The following is a 22,782-nucleotide window of genomic DNA, read 5'->3' as shown; positions in this document are numbered from 1 at the left end:
TCACAAATTACAACATTCAGGATTCAGATTGCAGCTATATTTAAGCAGCAGAAAGAAGACGAGAAAGTAAGTCTTTCGGGAAACATAATTGCGTAATGAAAGAACATTTTGCAGATATTTTAAAAGCTTGAAAAATAACATACTGCATCGTATTTTTTCTCAGTGCTTGTATCTTTGACTCATACCTGATACACATGAAAAGCATTAGCAGCTCGTCCACGTAGAAACACTGTTGGAATCCAGACATTTATCAGTGCACAGTGAGCCCTGACAAACACAAAGTAATCAACAATGAGTTTCAAGGAAACGCATAGAACTTACAAAACAATTTAGAATCAAGTAATCAGTTCATTTAGTACATTTTAAGGGAACCTCAAGAGGGCAAGGCTGGAATCTCCATGCATGGCAGCTAGCTAGGTAAAACTGTCTCATCAACATTTTTCTCAATTCATTAATTAACTGATTTATGTGCAGAATTTCTAATATGGCACGCAGCAAGCAGACTAAAAATGTTGCACATTACAGAGTTGAAATTAAAACATTCTGTGAAGGCAGATTAACACGCAGAGACTAAAAATATCACTATTAGTGTTCATTCTGCTAAAAAAATAGGGATTGTGATTGAAAGGTCGAGATGGATTACTGCAAATGCCTCAAACTGAAATAAATGAGGAAATCCAGTATTTGAAACCTCTCTTACATAGGCCATTACCAATAGTTTATCAATTATCTGTAAAATAATTTATTGTGGGAATTAATGTTTATCTCAAGAGTGAAGCCAAGAGTCAAGAGAGTTTATTGTCAAGTGTCCCAGATAGGACAATGAAATTCTTGCTTTGCTTCAGCTCAACAGAATATTGTAGGCATGAATACAGAACATATCAGTGAGTCCATATACCATTATATAAATATATACACACATCAATAAATAAGCAGATAAAGTGCAAATAAACAGATAATGGTCTATTAATGTTCAGAGATTTGTTTCAGTTGAGTTTAACAGCCTGATGGCTGTGGGGAAGTAGCTATTTCTGAACCTGGACATTGCAGTCTTCTCAGAATCTCTCAGAATATTTCACAACACAGCTTCCAGGTATTTTGATTTCACAATTTTTAAATATAACAATTGCCTGAAGTGCCAGGGCACAATTTGTCAACTATCTAAAGGGCATTTATTGTTATAAAATTATTTCAACATGGTGGTCAGAGCTGAGGGGAACTGCCGAGACTGACTGAAAACATGATGGTGCTGGAGGAAATATTGCAGGCAGATAGAGGTCTGCAAGGTAATACAATTCAAAAATATAAGATTGTCCTTAATTCACACCACAAATAGAAATAGATTTGAAAAGTACTAAAATCTTTCAACACAGATGTTAAGCCTCTTGTGAACAACACACATATTCCGGATGATAATGTAAAATTAATGTCTATGAGAATACCTGCATTTAATAGACACTTTTCCTCAGTTATGTCTGGAGTATTATCTTGAAATAAAATTGGTGTATCTTTGTACAAGGATGATTTAATTATCTACAGTAATACACCACTTTTGTTGACAGAAAGTTATTTCAATGATATGCAACATGGAAGTCAGTGATGGGCTACCCATTGATTTGTCTATAACTCAGATTCTAAACAGTCCTGAATGTTACTAAGCTGATGCAAGGTGATCTTCCAAAGTACAACAGAGAAATATTACAAAAGAGCAGCAACTTGCACTTTGCAGTATCAGGAGCCCTGCAGAAGGCAGTGAAATTTGCTGGATACCCTTCATATCAATGCAATACACTCAGATTGAGGTCGACCGAGTTTCATGAATCACAATGCAACCTAACAGGTTCAATATAAATAAAATAACATTAAACAAGTGTCTCAAATAAATTAAAAAAACAAGAAAAATATATAAATAATATGGTACAAAAGAAGGCCTGAAATGATGATCTGGAGTGTGTGAGCTCTAACTGAGATTGCATACAGCAGGCTCCAAACCAAAAGTTCACAATTGATAAGGTCAGAAAGAAACTTGGATGCAACAGGAGACAGACTCACAATGAGATTACCGCAGACAGATTATGGAGGAGCAAGGACACAGAAAAAAATCATAGAAATAGATAGATGGCACAGACAGGGTAGACAGTTAGAATCTTTTTCCCAGGATGGAAAAATCAAATGCAAGGGCATAGCTTTACGAAGAGGGGGGTAAAGTTTAAAGGAGATGTGCGGGCATGTTTCTTTACACAGAGTGAGTGCCGGGAATGCACTGCCAGGGGTGGTGGCACATACATTAGTGGCATTTAAGAGACTGTGGATAGGCATCTGGATAGGCAAGGAACGGAGGGATAAGGGTTATATACGGGTAGATAAGTGATGGTCTTGGTATTATGTTCAGCACACACATTATGGGCCGAAGGGGCTGTTCCTACACTGCACTGTTCCATGCTCTAAAAATGAGAACAGCATGTTATAAAAAGAAAACACACATGTGCTATCTGCCACAATTTTGAAGACTCGATGAAGGATAAACATTCTGTAAATTATTTAATGCATTATATTTTAATCAGTAAAGGGAAGACAATATTCAATATGAAGAATAATATTTTGCTTAAAGGAACAAAAGTGCTTTGTTGTTGACAAAAGGTGCTTTTTATCGGGATGCATCACAGCTTGGTTTGGGAACAACATCCACAAGAAATTGCAGACTGTTGGGAACATAGCCCGGACCATCACGCAAACCCACCTACCTTCCATTGACTCCATCTACATTTCTCGCTGCCTCAGCGAGGCCACCAGCATATGCAATGACCAACCACTCTCTTTTCTCCCCTCTCCTATCAGGTAAAAGGTAGAGAAATTTATAACCGCAAACCTCCAGATTTAGGGACAGTTTCTTCCCAGCTATTATCAGTCAACCATCCTCTCACCAGCTAGAGTGCCCACCCTGACCTCCCTTCTACTTTGTCAGAGACTTTTGAACTATCTTTAATCGGACTTTAATTGTACTAAATGTTTTCCCTTTAACTGTACAATGTGGACGGCTTGATTATAATCTTGATTAGTCTTTTCTTTGACTGGATAGCACGCAAGAAAAGCTGTTCACTGTACCACAGTACACAACAAAGGGCTTTTGTTTCTTTGTGCAAAATATGACCTCTCATATCTAATATTGTTTTCCCTTTACTGATTAAAATATAATGCATTAAATAATATGCAGATTATATGCAGTCTGAAGAAGATGTTCGGCACGAAACGTTGCCTATTCCTTCGCTCCTTAGATGCTGCCTCACGCGCTGAGTTTCTCCAGCATTTTTGTCTACCTGCAGATTTTTTTTCCTACATAAAGCTTTCGAAAACGTGTATTATAATAAACTAACTAAATAACCACTTGAAATGCATAGGGTGTGAAGCTCTTTCCAGTTCAGCATTCCTGACCTCCTCACCAAGGCATTATTGTGCTGGAACACGAGTGCATTGGAATCAGTTGCAGCCACAACAATTGTGGGACACAGCACTGGGTCCGGGGATAGAGCAAAGAATACCCTGAGCCAAGCAGATAAATGCAATTGGTATCTGGAACCTCAGTTTCATGCCAGCAATAGTTGGTTTCAACAGCATGGCCTTATTCATTTGAATGAACTTGCTAACTGGGTGGAAAATAATTAGTATTAATCATTTTTTAATTTATTCATATCAGTTAAATGCCTTTTGAAATAAATTTGTTTTTTTATAATTTTAAATAATTTAAAAATATTTTAAAGTATTTAAATAGATTTTTAGAGACAAAGAAAATAGGTGCAGGAGTAGGCCATTCGGCCCTTCGAGCCAGCACCGCAATTCAATATGATCATGGCCGATCATCCAAAATCAGTTGCCCGTTTCTGCTTTCTCTCCATATCACTTGATTCCATTAGCCCCAAGAGCTCTATCTGACTCTCTCTTGAATACATTATGTGGCGGAGAATTCTACACATTCACAACTCGCTGGGTGAAAACCCAACAGAGTTTAGGGCAGGGGTCAGACCCAGGCACGTCTTTTGTTTAAAACCGCAGTTCAATTGATTTCAAATGTCTAATTATAATCGATTAAAAGGCCATCAGGTCTGTGTAGCGGCAGGTGCTCAGGATCCCTACCTAAAGCCCAGTCTCTGCTAATGGAGTGCTTCACGTCTCAGGATGGCAGTGAGGCCTGCAGTCTGATTAAACTTAGGGGGACCATAAATTGTTAGTGGCTCCACATGAAAAAATACAGAGGGTGAGTACAAGGTGGAGGCTGGATCCAGCCCGACAGAATTTAGTTTATGATTAAAAAAATTGTTGTTATCAGAATTTGTTATCTCAGTCACTAAAAGACATTAAAACTGAGTGACAATAAATTCTGATCTGATGTTGTTTACAGCAACAATTCTACAGCATGTACGAGTAACGACCTGGAAGATGATGGCAGATTAATGAGTTAAGATTTGAACAAGTCAATTATTAAAAAATACTCCTAAGAACATTGAAGCCAACAAAGTACTTTGGAAAGGTATTGGTAGACCCATGAATAAAAATGCAACAAAGATCAAATAATCAATTTTTATGTTGTTAGCTGGGAGATACTTGCGGCCTGTATGCCAGAGATAACCACTTAATTTTCCTTTTTAATGGTCATCTAGTAATAAAGCACACTAACAACTTCTATGGTCCATCATATCCATACCAACCAGAGTACCAATCCTATTTACCAGCACATGGACCACAGCTTTCAATGCTGCACAGTTCATGTCTTTCACTGGATACATTTTAAATGTGAGTCTGTCTCAAGCAGTGTTATCCACATGCCAATCAATTTCTCGGTGAAAGATTCTTCTCATTCTCATCTAAATCTCCTGCAACTAACCTTGAAGCCAACCTTTCTAGTTTTATACAGCTCTGCTATGGAAAAAAACCCAAAATAGACACAAAAATCTGGAGTAACTCAACGGGACAGTATCTCTGGAGAGAAGGGATGGGTGATGTTTCGAAAATTGGCATGAATTACCTGGAATAACCGGAGTCTGGAAACATTGAATAAAAACAATGCCGTGCCATATCAAATGCTCAGCACAAAAATACTGAAGAAAAGGCATTAGCGTTGAAAGCACAACTTCATTTCAACCACAGGAGATATTATGGAATAGGCCAGGTAATAGAGCAGCAAATCACTACATGATAATAACATTTACTGCATCATTTAATGCTACTATTCTATTAACTGAATTGTACAGTGCCATTGTGCAAATGAAAAGGTAGCAAACTAAAATGCTCTTTCTGCAGCATTATTCTGGTGATGCTGTCAACATTACAAAAGATTCCCCCGGAGATTATATGCAGAGAATATTTCCTGCCATGAACGAATGAAGTTCTCACTCTCCTACGTAGTAATCATACTGCAAAATCTTAGCTTCCAAACATTTTCTACATCACATACAAATGAGCCTATAAAAAATCGTTGAAATCAAATTTATTGGATAGAGATTGCAATGTGCTAATTTTTGTTGGCATAATTTAGCGTGCAAGGATTTACACTCAGGCAGAACATGCACTCTCACATTCATACACGTCTAAAATCAGTTTAAGTAGAATGACATTGGTAAAGTCATAGAACTTTGTTGTGATTGAACTTAAATTTGCCAAAGATTTTCTTCAAAATGGATACACTCCAGTGCATTTACAAGTTTCTGTCAGCACTAAAAAGTGAGAGGATGCTTTTGGAATTGACTTTTAAAAAGAGTGTCTGGTACTGATGGTACTGACCCCCACCCCCATCAGTCTGAAGGAGGGTTTCGGCCCGAAACGTCGCCTATTTCAATTTTGCTAGCCCTTGCTGTCTCCTCCCCTTCCTTAACCCTCTAGCTGTCTCCTCCCACCCTCCCTATCCACCCGCCCTCGGGCTCCTCCTCCTCCTCCTCCTCCTCCCCTTTTCCTTCTTTCTTCCCCCCCCCCCACCCCCCATCAGTCTGAAGAAGGGTTTCGGCCCGAAATGTCGCCTATTTCCTTCGCTCCATAGATGCTGCTGCACCCTCTGAGTTTCCCCAGCAATTTTGTGTACTGTCTGGTACTGATGTTGTGCACAACCCTTTGGCTGCCTTCATGGAGCAGCTTGTGCAGTCCTGAACTACTATCTACCTCACTGGTGACCCTTGGACTATCTTTAAGAAAGAACTGCGGATGCTGGAAAAATCGAAGGTAGACAAAAATGCTGGAGAAACTCAGCGGGTAAGGCAGCATCTATGGAAAGAAGGAATAGGCAACGTTTCGGGTCTGAAGAAGGGTCGTGACCCGAAACGTCGCCTATTCCTTCTCCATAAATGCTGCCTCACCCACTGAGTTTCTCCAGCATTTTTGTCTACCTTGGACTATCTTTGATCGAACATTACTGGCTTTATCTTGCACTAAACGTTATTGCCTTATCATTTATCTGTGAATGGCTCGATTGTAATCATGCGTTGTCTTTCCAATTAGCACGCAACAAAAGCTTTTCACTGTACACGTGACAATAAACTAAACTGGAGATTTTTGCATAGAATGTTTCTGTGTAACAAGTGGATGATGAAATAGAAATGGCCTGAAAACTGAATGGTGCTTATCTTGTCGGTTTAACTGGCTTCTTTGGTCAGTTTAGCATTCTGTCCAACAGCTCATTCAATAATTCAGAGGTACATGAGGTCAAAGACATTGCACAATACTGAACATCTTGAAGCTGGAAAGGTCCTTCCTCTGTCAGCTGCCAATGACATTCAAGCCAGTCTAAGCATGGTCACGGGTTGAGGGATGGGTACGCTGCAACAGTAATGCAGAGATGGAGAGGATTATATTAACCTATAGATGATTGGGAGATGGGCTGTTGCGAATCAGGGCCAAACAGTTAGATTGGGGGTGGAAGATGGATAGAGTGCAAGATGCGTGGATGGGTTGGGCAGGAAGTGGAGTAGGGCAAGTGAGAGAATGATGGGAGAGGAGCTCAAGAGAGTAGGGCATGAAGAACACAAAGCCCTCTAATGTGAGCAGCAGACTCTGTACGCAGATCCTCCCAGAGACTGAATGTTTCAAATGTGCCCCCAAAGATGGAGGAATGGAGTGTGTTGCACAACACTGCTACTACATATGGAGGAACAGGAATGAAAACTGTGAAATCTGTGCATGGTTTTCCCTTACTTTTCATTAGTCCCTGAAACTGAATCAAACAGGCCATAAAACATGGCATGGGATGAAACAACTTCCAAGGAATATTGTGATTATCTGAATCCAAAAAATGAATTTAGGTCTGCGTTCCTCATAGCTGAACACAGGAAAAGTAAGTGGATGCAGTTTTAAAAGGAATTCAATCTTGGTTCTTTCATCATTGAACTTTGCAGTGTAAGGAATCAATCATCTTCATTGCCACTCTGATCAATGAAAGCTGTTGCTGCTCAAAGCCTCACCTATTCAGTGACATTCACAGTGTTGATATTGTTCATAATTGTCTCCCTGACAAATTTCGAAGCTCATCTATTTGACTGAAATCTCCAACAGCCATTGCGCAGGGATCTCTCAGTGGACTAGTATTTAGCCTTTCACTGGATCCCATCCATGCACTGACACGAGTGGAAGTCCTGAACTTACTGACAATGGACGACACAGAGAGTCCACAAGTGGAAACAAGTCTTTCTGGCTGTAAGGCCACATTTTTCATGAACTCAAAGAGGACATAAAACACCAATGGGATCTTTTTTGACCTGTGTTTTGTTGATAACTTGTTGCAAACCATAAAACTACAGGCTGACACAAAGTCCCAGAGTAACTCAGTGGATCAGGCAGCAACTGTGGAGAACATGGATAGGCGATGTTTCAGGTTGAGAGTCTGATTGTGGGGGGAGAGAGCTGTGAGTGAGATGAGTGAAGAACTGATCCTGGCAAGTCATAGGTGGATATAAGTGAGGGAGGTTTTCATTGACAGGTGGTTGGACAAAGGACAGAGGTGAAGAGACAAAAAGTGTGAGTTAAGAAGTGCAAAAGGCCCCTCATTTATTGGAAGGTGAAAAGGGACAGGGGATAAAGGAAAGGGAGAAAAAGGTGCCAATGCAGATGGGGCTGAGTGGAGAAAGGGGAGTGGTAGGGGATGGGGTATTAGTAGGTTCGGTACCTGAATCTGAAAAATTCAATATGCATTCCATCATGAAACACTCCTGTTCACTCCGTGGGGATAACCTTGAGCTTTAAGTTTTGTTTAGTTGAGTTTAGTTCATTATCACGTGTACTGAGGTACAGTGAAAAGCTTTTGTTGCGTACTAACCAGTCAGCAAAAACACATTACATGATTACAATCGAATCATTTACAGTGTATAGATACATGACAAGAGTATAACGTTTAGTGCAAGGTAAAGCCAGCAAAGTCCGGTCAAGGATAGTCCGAGGGACATCAGAGGTAGATAGTAGTTCAGCACTGCTCTCTGGTTGTGGAGGCCGCGTCACGCCGCATCATGCCATAACGTTTTCGGTGGCCTGATACGTCAGTCAATGATGCCGGCAGTCGCTGAAAAAATCACCAAGTGGGACAGGCCCTTAAGCCTTCTAAGAAAGTAGAGGTTTGATGTGCTCTCCTTGTTGTTGCTTTCAATATGTTGAGGTCCAGAAGTTGTTGGTGAGATCGACTCCTAGGAATTTGAAGTTCTCAACCATCTCTACTTCGGCACCGTCAATGCACACTGGGGTGTGTGTAGTGTGTGTATTGTTTGGCTTCCTGAAGTCAATCACTATCTCCTTTGTCTTGCTGACATTGACAGAAAGGTTGTTGTCTCGACACCAGGATACAAAATTATGGTTCTTGTATACTCCATCTCATCATTATTTGATATCTGGCGCACAATTGTAATGTCGTCTGTGAATTTGAAAATTGAATCAGATTTGTACATGGCTGCCCAGTTGTGGGTGTACAAGGAGTAAAGAAGGGGGGTGAGAACACAGCCCTGAGGAGCACCCATGTTGAGGATTATTGTAGAGGATGATTTGTCCCCTATCCTCACTGATTGGGGTCTGTGGGTCAAGAAGTTGAGGATCCAGATGCAGAGATGTGTGCTGACACCAAGTCCCAAGAGTTTTGTGATAAGCTTGGACGGTGTAATGGTATTAGAGGCAGAGCTGTAGTCTATGAATAGAAGTATGGCGTGGGTGTCTTTCTTATCAGGTGTTCTAGGGATGAGTGTAGGGCTCGGGCGATGGCATAGTCCGTGGACCTGTTGTGGCAGTAGGCAAACTGCAGTTGGTCAAGGCTGCTGGGTAGACTGGACTTAATGCATTCCATAACTAGCCTCTCCAAACATTTGATGATGATGGATGTCCAGGCCACTGGGAGGGAGTCGTTTCATGATAACTTGCCTCTCTTCTTCACTCACTATTTATCTTCACCTCTAATCTGTCTGGAGCCTCCTTCATTTTCCAACAAGGCCCAATGTAAGCTTGAGAAACAGTCATTCACCTTCCCTCTGGATGCCTCGCAGGCAGTAATGAGTTTTGTAGGGATCTCGGATCAATCGTGACCTTTGGAGCTGCTTGTGTTTTGCCCAGGTCTGTGTGGGTTTGCTCCCAACAATGTATGGTGAGGATAATTATTTACTGTAAACTACTCCTTAATGTATGTGAATGGAAAAATAATTAAAGGGTTAATACATACACAAACGATAATAAGGAATGGCCTGCAAGTATGAATGAAGCGCCTTTGTCTACAACCTCCCTTCCCTAACATCCCATTGACCATTGTACAGTTCCCAGAAAATAAGACTCAGGACGGCGGCACAGTGGCGCAGCGGTAGAGTTGCTGCCTTACAGTGCTTGCAGCGCCGGAGACCTGGGTTCGATTCCAGCTACGGCTGCTGTATGTACGGAGTTTGTACGTTCTCCCCGTGACCTGCGTGGGTTTTCTCAGAGATCTTTAGTTTCCTCCCACACTCCAAAGACGTACAGGTTTGCAGGTTAATTGGCTTGGTAAATGTAAAAATTGTCCCAAGTGTTAATGTGCGAGGATCGCTGGTCAACGAGGGCCCGGTGGGCTGAAGGGCCTGTTTCTGCGCTATATCTCAAAACTAAACTAAACCTAAGGACAAAATTGCTTTAACATCGGGAATGCTGTGAACTGGAATACTGGCATAAGGCTTACTCTTTCTCTAACTTCCCTCACTAATCAGTCACCCAGATTGCTTTGTAATCAAAGTAAACCCTCAGCAACCAATCAAGGTTATTCACTTTATCCTGCCCAACACTCCTCCTCTCTCAACTTAATATTAACTCTATTTCTCATTTTTCTAGATGAAGAGTCTTCGACTTGAAATGATTTTCTCTCTCCACAGATGCTACCTGACCTGCTGTGTGTTTTGAGCCCTTGCTGCTTTTATGTTGAGTCACTGTTATTCAATGCAAGGCACCAGCTTCCCTGATACTGGAGCAACACTGCAATGAATATAAATGAAGTACATGTCTATTGACATCTATAATGCTGATTGCTCCCTCGCCAAAAAATAATTAAATCACACTACTTGAACATTTGTTTATGCGAATATTTGTACATTTTTCCAAGATAAGACTACATAAAAATGATAATGTAGATCAAGACTTACGTTTCAAAATCTGATAAGCTTTGATCTTCAGAGGTTTGACTTAAATCACCAGGTACCTAATAATGAAAATAAAAATCAATGTTGTTGTACGAATTACTGATATGCCCTGTTCAGTAGATTCTAGAGATTTGTATTTTCATGCAAAAATAAATTGATCTGAACATAATCGCCTGTAAAATATAACACGCAAGACACATTTTAGATCTTATTTCCAATTGTAAACGTTGCAAAGTTAAGAATTATTTATCTTTAACAAACAATTTACTACTGTTGTCTCAGATTTCGTTTCCAGTGCCTGATTAAAAGTCTTTGAAGTCTTAAGTCTTTTTCTTTTTCCACAGAAGCTACCTAAATGGCAGCATTTTCTGTTTTTATTAACGGTGACTATGACGACAACTGTGGAAGAATATCGATAACTCAAATGGGTCCTAACCACAGTATCTGTAAAGCCGTTTCTCGCTCATTTCCAGGAGCTACCTCTGCCAAAATACTTGTGGCAAGCTCTCTAAAAATGTTTTTTAGCTGTAAGAAAGGTCACCCATGCTTGAATCCAGAGCTACTAAGCAAAAGATGGCATGAAGATGGGAGGAAGATTGATTTTGTGTTTAGCCCTGCATCACCGCTGGGAAAATCTCTTAAATTAAGGTGACTAGGAATCTACCTGTTTACATCAAATGGATGGCACGGTTTCTCCCCAATGGAAGGCATTTCAGCAGCCTAGGTCAGGGAAGCATGGATATAGATCGGTAAAGCAAAGTTAAGCATCACCTGTTACTGGAGATTTATTAGTTCATCAGAAGTGATAGGCATCCAGTTGGACCTTGCTGGAGTCATAATATTTATCAGAACTCTAAACATTATCAAGATCCAAGCACAGGATAAAGTATAATACAATTGGTTAAAAGTTTGGTGTAGGTGCAAGACATTGTAGGATTGTTTGTGTAGGGAGCCACTGTAATGGAGTGAGATAGACACAAAAAGCTGGAGTAACTCAGCGTGACAGGCAGCATCTCTGGAGAGAAAGAATGGGTGATGTTTTGGGTTGAGACCCTTCTTAAGTGGAGTAACTATGGATATGGAAGGAGAATACTGAGTATGATATGAGAAAATAAAGCAAATTAGAAGTCACTACTAATATCCATAAACCTTGAGAATTTAATCTGTGAGACATAGTTTTAAATTAGCTTGTGCAAGACAATCCTAGCAGGAGGTGGCTATGTAACATTCAAGGCAACTTGGAGACAGAGATGACTGACCGCCAAGGAGGATAAGCTCCAAATGTAGAGTGTTGGTCTACATGCAGAAAAGGCGCTGCAGATAAGTGCTATAGGAGCGCTGTTAGTTTCAATAAAGTAGTGTTTTAACAGAGCAATCACTGAGTTAATATAACAAACAATGGCCAGCATTTAGAAAGGCAATCAAAGTGGAGCTTAGATAAATCCCCCCTTTACCATCTCATGAAATCAATGTTATGAAGCTGACAGCAAGATAAGGCTGGATCTTGTTTTTATGACCTTTATCTTTCACCTAAGTTCAGGCAGCATGGCAGTTAGGGGATAGACTGCTCCTCCTGCAGGATATGGGAAGTCAGGGAGAGTTTCAGTATCACTGAGGGCTACACTTGTGGAAGTGTGTCCATCCGTAACTCCTGACTGACCACGTGAGGAAACTGCAGCTATGACTGGATGACTTCAGTGTCAGGGAGAATGAGAACATCATGGAGTTATACTGAGGCGGTCACATCTAAAGTACAGGCAGAAAGTGATGGGTGACCTGCAGGAATGGTGAAAGGAGCAGGCAGAGAGGGCACAAATCTTCCGTAGTCATTCCCCTTGAAAACTAGTAGTACTTGCACTTTTGTTACTAAGTCAAACCAGTGCAGGTTAATTGCATAGTACACGCAGAACAGAAAGATTTGAATGCAGGTGCATGGCGAGTTAGATAGAACGTGTGGTGAAGAACGTGCTTTTCTTCATAAGAAAAGGTTTTCAGCACAAAAGGTGACACATCATGATACAGCTCCACACATTGTTGGGGAGGCTACGTTTTGAGTACAGTATGCAGTTCTGGTTGCCCAACTACAGGAAGAATGTGACTACGTTGAAAAGGGTGCAGATGTGATTCACCGTTACGTTACCTGGGCTTGAGGGCTTGAGTTGTAGGGAGAGGTTGGATAGGCCGGGACTTTTTTTCTTTGGCGAAGCTGACCTTATTGAGGGGCACAAATCATGAGTGGCATGGATAAAATGAAATAACATTTCCCACACTAGAGGATTACAAAATTAGAGGGCTTTTAGTTAGGCTTAAAGTGAAAGGGAAGAGATTTAGGACTAACCCTAGGATCAATGCTTTCAACCATCGGGTAGACAATATCAGGAAAGAGCTGTCATCGGCAGGTACAGAAGTGGATGCAATTATACATTTAAAAGAAGGGGCTTTGAGAGCTATGTGTTGACAGCAAGTAAATGATACAAGCATAGTATGCTAACTTGGTTGGCATGGACAAGGTGAACCAAAGTTGCTGTACAGTTTGTGACGCTAATCATTTGAAAATTTAATTGGGATCATAAAATACACAAATGTAAAATTTGCACAATGATAATTTTAAAATGCTCTCAAGACATTCAAATCAAAACAAGTCCTCTGTTTCTACCCGAATAAAATATTTGATCGTCACTGTACAAACCATGCAACTGCTTATTTAAGGTGATAAAATAATTTATATTCTCCGAGATTAAAATAATTTGTTCTATTTAATAATAAATGTTATAATATAATATGTGCTAATAATTTAAATATATAATAATAAATAAACAATAATAAATGAATAAAATGATGACTATATGATAATTAAAATATTATATATAGTATAATATAATAACATAATAATAAATGTTGCTGGTGCCCTGCATCCTTGGCAACCTGGTCAATTGAATGGAGTTCAGTATTATTGATTAAAAGGTCCTCATGAAGAAAATGTCCATTATTCTACAATTCATACAACTTTTCAACTAACGATTCCAAACCAAAAATGTGCGTCTGGATGCACAGAAGTGTACATCAGTAAATAGAAATGTCCATCAGGACTCACTGAATCCAGCAGTAACAATGATGGATTTCTGTCAGGAGAAAACCTAGCAAAGTATTTCCTGGGGCACGATGTATCATATGGACTGACTGAGCAAAAACAGCTGAGATTTGTTTAACAGTTCAACCCGTCAGTTATACTGTACTTTAATTAAATATATAGACATAAAATATATTTAAATGTATCTAAATTGGTTCTGCTGTATTTAAATCCACCCGAATGTGCCCTTGGTATATTTAAACATTTCTAAATATGGACAGCACTATTGCAAAGGCTTTGACGTTTCATGAAATGAAGTGACAGCACCTGCCCTCTGACAGACTGCCAAAGAAAATGAAATTTCACAAAGCTGCTAAACTGAGTGACCTCTCTAACCCTCTCAGCACTGCTTCCAGACAGTCCAATAAGTAGCATAGTTATGCCTGAATAGCCTGAATAAAAGTGCTTCAACAGGATGTCAGAGATGATCCTCTGTTAATTATGCTTCAATTTGCAAGGACGTTGCACGGCCAAAGTTGTGTTTATTTTGAAAAGCTGAATGTGCAAATATTATCTTTTACAATTCAACCTGCATGAAGCAAGACCAGTCATTGACAATTATTCGTTCTCACATACAATAATCCTCTCCAGTTATATTCAATAATTTAACTTCACACTCGGGTTACAAACAGTGTGTTTGAAGCATTCCCTCTCTCATTTAAGGAAGAGGGCCTGTGGTAACCACACAAATGAGTAATGCTAGACACAAGGAACTGCAGATGCTGGTTTACAAAAAAACACACAAGGCGCTGGAATAACTCAGCGTTGTTAACTCAATGACTCAACACCAGAACAAATAACAATGTTCTGGAGAACAATGCTAGGCTAGATTACGGCTCAGGATCCTAATTAAGGGCGGCGCAGTAACGCAGTGGCAGAGTTCCTGCATCGGAGACATGGGTTCGATCCTAACTGCAGGTGCCGTCTGTCTGAAGTTTGTACGTTCTCCCTGTGACCATGTGGGTTTTCTCCAGGTGCTCCGGTTTTCCCCCACATTTCAAAGACGTGCAAGTTTGGAGGCTATTTGGCTTCTGTAAATTGTCCCTAGTGCGTTGAATAGAATTAGTGTATGGGTGATCACTGGTCAGTGTGGGCTCAGTGGGCCAAAGGGCCTATTTCCACGCTGTATCTCTATCCTAAACCAGACTGATAGTAGTGAGGGAGTGGGAGAAAGCTGGAAGGGAGGTAGGGAGAATGGGACAAAATCTGGCAAGTGATAGGTGGATACCGGTGAGGGGGGAGGGGGTTGATTGGCAGATGGTTGGACAAAGACTAGAGATGAAAAAACAAAACATTTGGCATATAGGTTTAGGCCAGATGGATTAACTAATAATGGCCATTTAAATTGCTACAAGGAAACACTTGCATTCAACATTTAGATGATCCTATAAATCAGCATGAAATATAGCATCCTGTCCTAGTGGATATTTAAAGATTAATATTAACCATCTACTAGTGAGCCACCACAGCACAGCACTAGCCAAAAAGTCACCCGTTCCTTCTCTCCAGAGATGCTGCCTGTCCCGCTGAACAACACCAGCTTCTTGTGTCTATCTACAGCACTAGGTATCATTGTTAATGCAGCATCAACTACAGATGTTTTATTTGATCACTGCATTTGTTAAATTATATTCTTTGACAAGGAAAATTGAAATGCAGGATATAATGACATTTTATAATGCCTTCTTGGGTTATATATTCTGTCATCTTCCAATTGCCAGATTTTTAAATTCTCACCTTGAATCCATGTGAAGTGATGGCCAGCTGTTTCCTTTACATACAGATACATCAACTTAGTCATGATCACCATTTTCACTTTTATTCAAAGAAAAAATTAAACTTCTTGGCATGTAAAATGAGTTCAGAGAAAGCACCCTTTCAACTCATATTGCACTACTCTTAGGAACAAATGATTTATACATTTTAATCTAATGCTTTGGTATGAGAAACATATTCACAATCTCCCTACAGAAATTTGAATTGCAAGAATATTGTTCATTATATATGATGAGCACTAGAGTGAAGTGAAGTGTATTTTGCAAGATGAATTCTGCATAGTAATCAGTTCCAAATAAGTTGTATTCTGTATTTTATTCACGTTGACGTGGCCAACATTTTATTAACATCCCTCCCAGCTCCAGAAATTGGCTCGTCCCCTTTCTGAGTGTCCGGAACAACAACTATGGGGGTTCATGTAACACTGGTAAAGGGCAGAGTATTCTACAATGAAGAATTGGTAAATCATTTCCAAGTTTGATGGGGTTTGGCTAGGATGTGAATCTTCAGTTGGCTGTTCCAACTGAAGTTGTCTTTCCAGGTGTGGAGGTTGAACATTTGTAGTGCAGCTAAAGAAGCAACAGTGAGCTGGTGCAGTGTACCATAGGAACATAGAAAATAGGTGCAGGAGGAGGCCATTCGGCCCTTCGAGCCAGCACCGCTATTCATTGTGATCATGGCTGATCGTCCCCAATGAATAACCCATGCCTGCCTTCTCCCCATATCCCTTGTTTCCACTAGCCCCTAGAGCTCTATCTAACTCTCTCTTAAATCCATCCAGTGATTTGGCTTCCATTGCCCTCTGTTGCAGGGAATTCCACAAATTCACAACTCTCTGGGTGAAAAAGTTTTTTTCTCACCTCAGTCTTAAATGGCCTCCCCTTTACTCTAAGACTGTGGCCCCTGGTTCTGGACTCGCCCAACATTGGGAACATTTTTCCTGCATCTAGCTTGTCCAGTCATTTTATAATTTTATATGTTTCTATAAGATCCCCCTCATCCTTCTAAACTCCAGTGAATATAAGAATATGTGTACATTATAGATGTAGCCATGATGTTTTCAAATACATGGAGATGTACACGGTCTAAATCACATGGATTTTAAAGGATGAGCCTAAGAAATGTTTACCTTCCAAAAGTAAAATATGAACAGATTGCTTTGTGAAATAAAAACATAGCCTTTATGTATTTTTTCCAAATTGCCTGGAGATCCATCTGTGAAGTGAAGTGAAGTCAAGTCAAGAGAGTTTATTGTCATGTGTCCCAGATAGGACAATGAAATTCTTGCTCGCTGCAGCACAACAGAATATAGTATGCAAAAATACAGAACAGTTCAGTTCAATATACACATAAATAAGCAGATAAAGTGCAATAGGCTGTTACAGTTCAGAGTTTGTTTGTTGGCAAGTTTAATAGCCTGATGGCTGTGGGGAAGAAGCTGTTCCTGAACCTGGATGTAACGGATTTCAGGCTCCTGTTACTTCTGCCCGATGGTAGCGGAGAGATGAGTGCGTGGCCAGGATGGTGTGGGTCCTTGATGATGTTGGCTGCCTTTTTGAGTTTAATAGTCAGTACCTTATTTTATCGTTTTTTACTGATCAATATGTTTTCAATGTCCGCAGTTAAAGGGAATGGCTTGGGGCACAGAGTGTGTGCTGTTCTCAGTATCCTGGTCATGTGGTGAAGGTTGGAGTGGTCCTGCCCTGCCACTAGCCCCACCAGCAAACTGGACACAGCAGAAGGTTTTCATGTTGGTTATGACAGACCTACATGTTATCAAGATTCATTAAAACCCACACTTGGTTCAATATCACAATGATATAAAAAGCTGTTATTCACAACTTCTAAAATCCAGCTCATCTGTTCTTTTTTTGGATCCAAATGACTATGTTTGGAGCCAAATAATCCAGCCACCATCCAAAATGAGTCCATATTTGTTGGTGATAAATTCTACCCAATGGTGTTACCAATGAAACCTTCCATTATCCACCAACATTCGACTGATGGATCTATAATTTGTTGGGATAAGGTTGACCTGCTTTCTGTAGATTGGATTCAAATGGAACATTTCTATATTCTCATTAATGCCAATATTGCAGCTAGGATGGATAGCTGAATATAGATGCAAAGGCACTGGAGCACACATCACCACCCCCACATCCTGGATAATGCCTGGCCCAGTGAATTTATTGTCTTCAGTGCACTCTGTCTTTTCACTTTGAGTGAATCATAATGGTCGACTTACACGATGCAAAAGACCTCAGTAGTAGGGCAAGAAGGATCATCTGTTAAACGTTCCTGGCTGAGAGTGCTTGCAAATGCTTCAATCTTGTCATCAATGCGGCGCTGATATTGCACAAGGCTGGGGAGCTCAGAGCCAGGGGTCACAATTTAAAAATACAGGGTCTGTCATCAAGGAAACTGCTGAGAAGAAATTTGTTCACCCAGAGGTAGTGAATCTTAGGAATCGTCCACTCAGGAGAGCAGTGAGAGGCTCAGTCACAGAGTGAGTGGGAGGCTCAGTCACACAGTACACAGAGAGCAATATTTTTTTTAGAATATAGGAACAAGAAACTGCAGATGCTGGTTCACAAAAGAGGACACAAAGTGTTGGAGTAACTCAACGGGTCAAGCAGCATCCCTGGAGAATTTCTGGCCCAGGACAGAAAGGTCAGTGTGGGAATGGGAAGGGGATTTAAAATGGTTAGCAACTGGAAGAATTGGTAGGACTTGACGGACCAAGCACAACTTTTCAGTGAAATGGTCGCTGAGTCTTTGCTTGGTCTCGCCAATATACAGGAGGCCACATCGGGAACACCAGATGCAGTAGATAAGCAAATTTGGTTTAGAATTGAAGGCAATCAAGAAATATGAGGTTAGTACAAGAGATTGACATGGGGGTACAAGATTTCCAACATGATCTTATTGAATGACAGAGGGGGCCAAATGGTCCACTCCTATTTGCTCCTATTACTTGTGTTTTTATGTCCCTTTGCATTTTCGTGCTGGGTTGCACCATCACTTCTCCGTGGATTGTCACCTTGTCGTGGTGGAGAAGCTTGTGTGGACCTGAGATCCTGAGAGCGATGCCGTCTGGAGCTATGCTCCTGGTAGGGCCACACATGGCGGTAAGGTCGAGGGCGAGATCTCTGACAAAGAGCAATCTAACCAAAACCTCAACGGTGGAACAGGCGGAGGATGATGGCTGTGGAGCGTCACAACAGCTGGGAAGGCGGATGAAGGCTGCAGCAGGAAAGGGTCTCCGGTCATCTTGGACTCCATGCCACTGGATCCTGACCCAGATCTGTCAAGGACCGTGGGGTGGCTGTCTGTGCACCAGTCTCCCCACGTTAAACAAAGTCACGCACAGGCATCCTCCATATAAGGAATAACACCCTGCAGACACCCATGGTCAGCCATGACTGAAGGGGGCCTAAGAAGAAGAAGCACCATCACGAAGCGCCGAGATGTTAATGGAGATTCCTGGGTTTAGGTTTGTTATTGTCATAAGTATCGAGGTACAGTGAAAAGCTTTGTTTTGCATGCTATGCAAACAGATCAGATATACCATACATAGATGCAATCAGTTCAAACTCACGTACATGAAACAGCACAAAGGGGAAGATAGAGAGTGCATCAGTTCCTTAGAGAGTCAAATGTCCTCAATAGGGTAGAGGTGAATTGAACAGTACCCGAGCTTCCATGCTATCTGTTCAATTGTTCACCAGTATTCACTGTGATGGAGTGTGGAACTTTTAATTTTCTCACAGTGTGACCTCCCACAGGACAGACAGAGTGCCTGCTTGATGTATTACATCACTTTGCTATTCTCCATGAAGACTTGGTTCAGGCAACTACGCTTTATGACTTCAACACCAATCACTGCTTGTTTGAATACCTTCAACGGGAGTTGTTTGAAGACTGCTTCTTGCTTCTATCAATGATTTAAGAATAAGGGGTAGGGCATTTAGGACTGAGATAAGGAAAAACGTTTTCACCCAGAGAGTTGTGAATCTGTGCAATCCTCTGCCACAGAAGGCAGTGGAGGACAATTCACAAGATGTATTCAAGAGAGTGTTAAGGGCCTGTCCCACTTGGGCGTCATTTGCGGGTCACGCAGATGGCGCGCAAAGATTTTGTACATCCCAAAATCCTGGGGCGCCGTGTGCGGCCGCGCGTCACTGCCTAGGACACCACGCACCATGCGCGCGTCATGCGTCGTTATGCGTAAATGATGACGCGTAAATTACGTGCAAATGACGCCCAAGTGGAACAGGCCCTTTAGATATAGCTCTTAGGGCTAACAGAATCATATTGGGAAAAAGCAGGAACAGGGTACTGATTCTGGATGATCATATTGAATGGTAGTGCTGGCTCGAAGGGCTGAATGACTTACTCCTGCACCTATTTTTTATGTTTCTATGTTTCTATTTGATTGCACTTATAGTTAGATATATAAGTAGCAAGTTATCATTATCAGGTTGAAAGAATTCGACTACCATTGGTTACCTAAACTAAACTTGAAACCCTGTGATCCACAGATGCTTCTGTTGGACTGTACTGTTGCTTCACAAAGTTGGCACCAGAACTACAGATGTGACTGGTGCTGGTACTGGTCCTGGCTTGCACTTCCACACTACTCACTAAACCAGGGTTAGTCCTCACTCTTAAAGATAATGGTAATGCCAGGCCATGTATTTACAGATTGTGCTGGAATATAATTCTGCTGCCCTTGATGGATCACCTATATGCATTCTTGTCAGCACTTAAATCGGCTTAGATAATGTTTAGTAATAAGAAAGGAATAACGTTTAGTGTAAGGTAAAGTCAATAAAGTCCGATCAAGTCCGGTTCACCTGTATCTCCTCCAATCTCATCTACTGCATCCGCTGCTCTAGATGCCAGCTGATTTACATCGGTGAGACTAAGCGGAGGTTGGGCGATCATTTCGCCGAACACCTCCGCTCAGTCCGCAAGAACCTACCTGAACTTCCGGTGGCTCAGCACTTCAACTCCCCCTCCCATTCCCAATCCGACCTCTCTGTCCTGGGTCTCCACCATTGCCAGAGTGAGCAACACCGGAAATTGGAGGAACAGCACCTCATATTCCGCCTGGGCAGCTTGCGTCCGGCGGGCATGAACATTGAATTCTCCCAATTTTGCTAGCCCTTGCTGTCTCCTCCCCTTCCTTAACCCTCGAGCTGTCTCCTCCCATCCCCCCGCCCTCGGGCTCCTCCTCCTCCCTTTTTCCTTCCATCTCCCCCCCCACCCCCTATCAGTCTGAAGAAGGGTTTCGGCCCGAAACGTCACCTATTTCCTTCGCTCCATAGATGCTGCTGCACCCGCTGAGTTTCTCCAGCATTTTTGTGTACCATCGAAAGTCCGATCAAAGATAGTTTGAGAGTCACCAATGAGGTAGATAGTAGTTCAGGACAGCTCTCTAGTTGTGGTAGGATGATTCAGTTGCCTGATAACAACTGGAAATAAATTGTCCTGAATCTGGAGGTGTGCGTTTTTGCACTTCTATACCTTTTGCCTGTGGGAGAGGGGAGAAGAGGATGTGGCCTGGATGTGACTCATCCTTGATTATGCTGCTGGCCTTGCCGAGGCAGAGCGAAGTATAAATGGAGTCAATGGAAGGGAGGTTGGTTTGTGTGATGGTCTGGGCTGTGTCCACAATTCATAGCAATTTCTTGGATGTGATCTTGGATGGAGCTGTTCCCAAACCAGGCTGTGATGCATCCTGATAAAATGCTTTCTATGGCGCATCTGTAGAAGTTGGTGAGAGTTGTTGGGGACATGCCCAACTTCCTAAGCCTTCTAAGTAGAACCGTAACCCTCTTAATCTGGTGCACAAATCAAGCAATTTATACAAAATTCATTTAATATGTTAAGTAACAACTGTAACAGCAATTTGTCCTTTCGATGCCCATCACTGGCTGACAGGCCAGGGGAGACCAACCCCCAGCATCATTGGTAACAGCTAGGGTCCAATTAGCTGATGTTGGTTTGGCCACCTGAACCTTGTCAGCCTTCTCCCTATAAAAGCCAGGGGAGGAACGGGGAGGGGTGGAATGCTGAAGTTGTGTACCCGTCGCAAGTTCGAGGACGGCTGAGCCACTGGGACAATACCGAGACCAGCAGCGTCATCTTGTGGTCCAGACTGATCTGCCAGGAAGAAGCCCTAGACAGTCATCGCCTCTACTGAGGCTTCATCAATAAGATCGACAGCAACAGGTGTTCTGACAATGAGGGGCAGCGCCGCCATGTGGAACTGGACTTTCTCACTACTGTAAATAAAGTATATCACGTGAGTTCACCCTTCGGTGAGTGTTGGTGAGGTCACATCCAAACCCAGAGTCTTCCCTTATACCTTACAACAGAAATAAATTAAAACCCCTTCAAGCTAACTGGAATGATTCATAAGAAACCAAAATGTTTCAGAGTTCAGAGATACAGCGCGAAAACAGGCCCTTTCGGCCCACTGAGTCCGTGCCGACCAGCGATCCCCGCACATTAACACTATCCCACACCTACTAGGGCCAATTTTTACATTTTACTAAGCCAATTAACCTACAAACCTAGAAGTATTTGAAGCGTATGAGGAAACCGAAGATCTCGGAGAAAACCCACGCAGGTCACGGGGAGAACGTACAAACTCCATACAGACAGCACCCACAATCGGGATCGAACACGGGTCTCCGGCGCTGCATTCGCTGTACGGCAGCAACTCTACCGCTGTGCCAGCGGGTTTGTTCATTTAAAAAAAATGATCTAGCAATTTAGTTTGCTGCTATGCTGTAAAAACCTACAACATAATTCATGTAAACAGGTCCTTTTATCTCAATGATGAGAATTTATCAATCCATATGAAAAAGCTATTTGCAAACTATATATTTTTTTTAAAGTCTACCCAAACTGCTCAAGTTTACAAAACACACTTTTTTTGTTTTTCAATTTAAATTTGTATCACTTTATGTGTTGACACAATGAGTGATTATAACAGAAGCTTTTCCATTCCAAAGATTTAATAATTCAGAAGAACATTTTTATGCACTTTTAGATAGTTCTTTAAGTGCCTAAACTAAGTCTGAAGAAGATGGTGATGTAAGGCTGAGCTAATTAAAAGGGAAGAGAAAATGCTTACATATCTCAGACCAAGATTCACCCATTCAGCCATGCGCTTGTCGTAGGTTTGTTCAGCATAGCAGCAAACTAAAACTTCCATTTTTTAAAAATAAACAAGCCCGGTAGCTAGCGGTAGAGTTG

At 41.5% G+C, this 22,782-nt stretch overlaps 1 protein-coding gene across 1 annotated transcript in view; it reads right to left on the bottom strand.

The window, feature by feature from the left end:
* snx29 (sorting nexin 29) overlaps positions 1-22,782 on the bottom strand; it is a 679,392-nt gene that overhangs the window by 202,034 nt on the left and 454,576 nt on the right. Inside the window, exons 17-18 of the mRNA XM_033040302.1 lie at positions 10,611-10,666; positions 186-267 (exon numbers count right to left, since the gene is read on the bottom strand). Of these exons, the coding sequence (XP_032896193.1) occupies positions 186-267; positions 10,611-10,666 (138 nt within the window). The remainder of the gene's footprint in view (positions 1-185; positions 268-10,610; positions 10,667-22,782) is intronic.

The sequence above is a fragment of the Amblyraja radiata genome, chromosome 22 (assembly GCF_010909765.2).
Source record: "Amblyraja radiata isolate CabotCenter1 chromosome 22, sAmbRad1.1.pri, whole genome shotgun sequence".
In the NCBI taxonomy this organism is placed as follows: Eukaryota; Metazoa; Chordata; class Chondrichthyes; order Rajiformes; family Rajidae; genus Amblyraja; species Amblyraja radiata.
The sequence above is the reverse complement of the archived record's forward strand: the minus strand, read 5'-3'. Positions and strand labels throughout refer to the sequence as shown.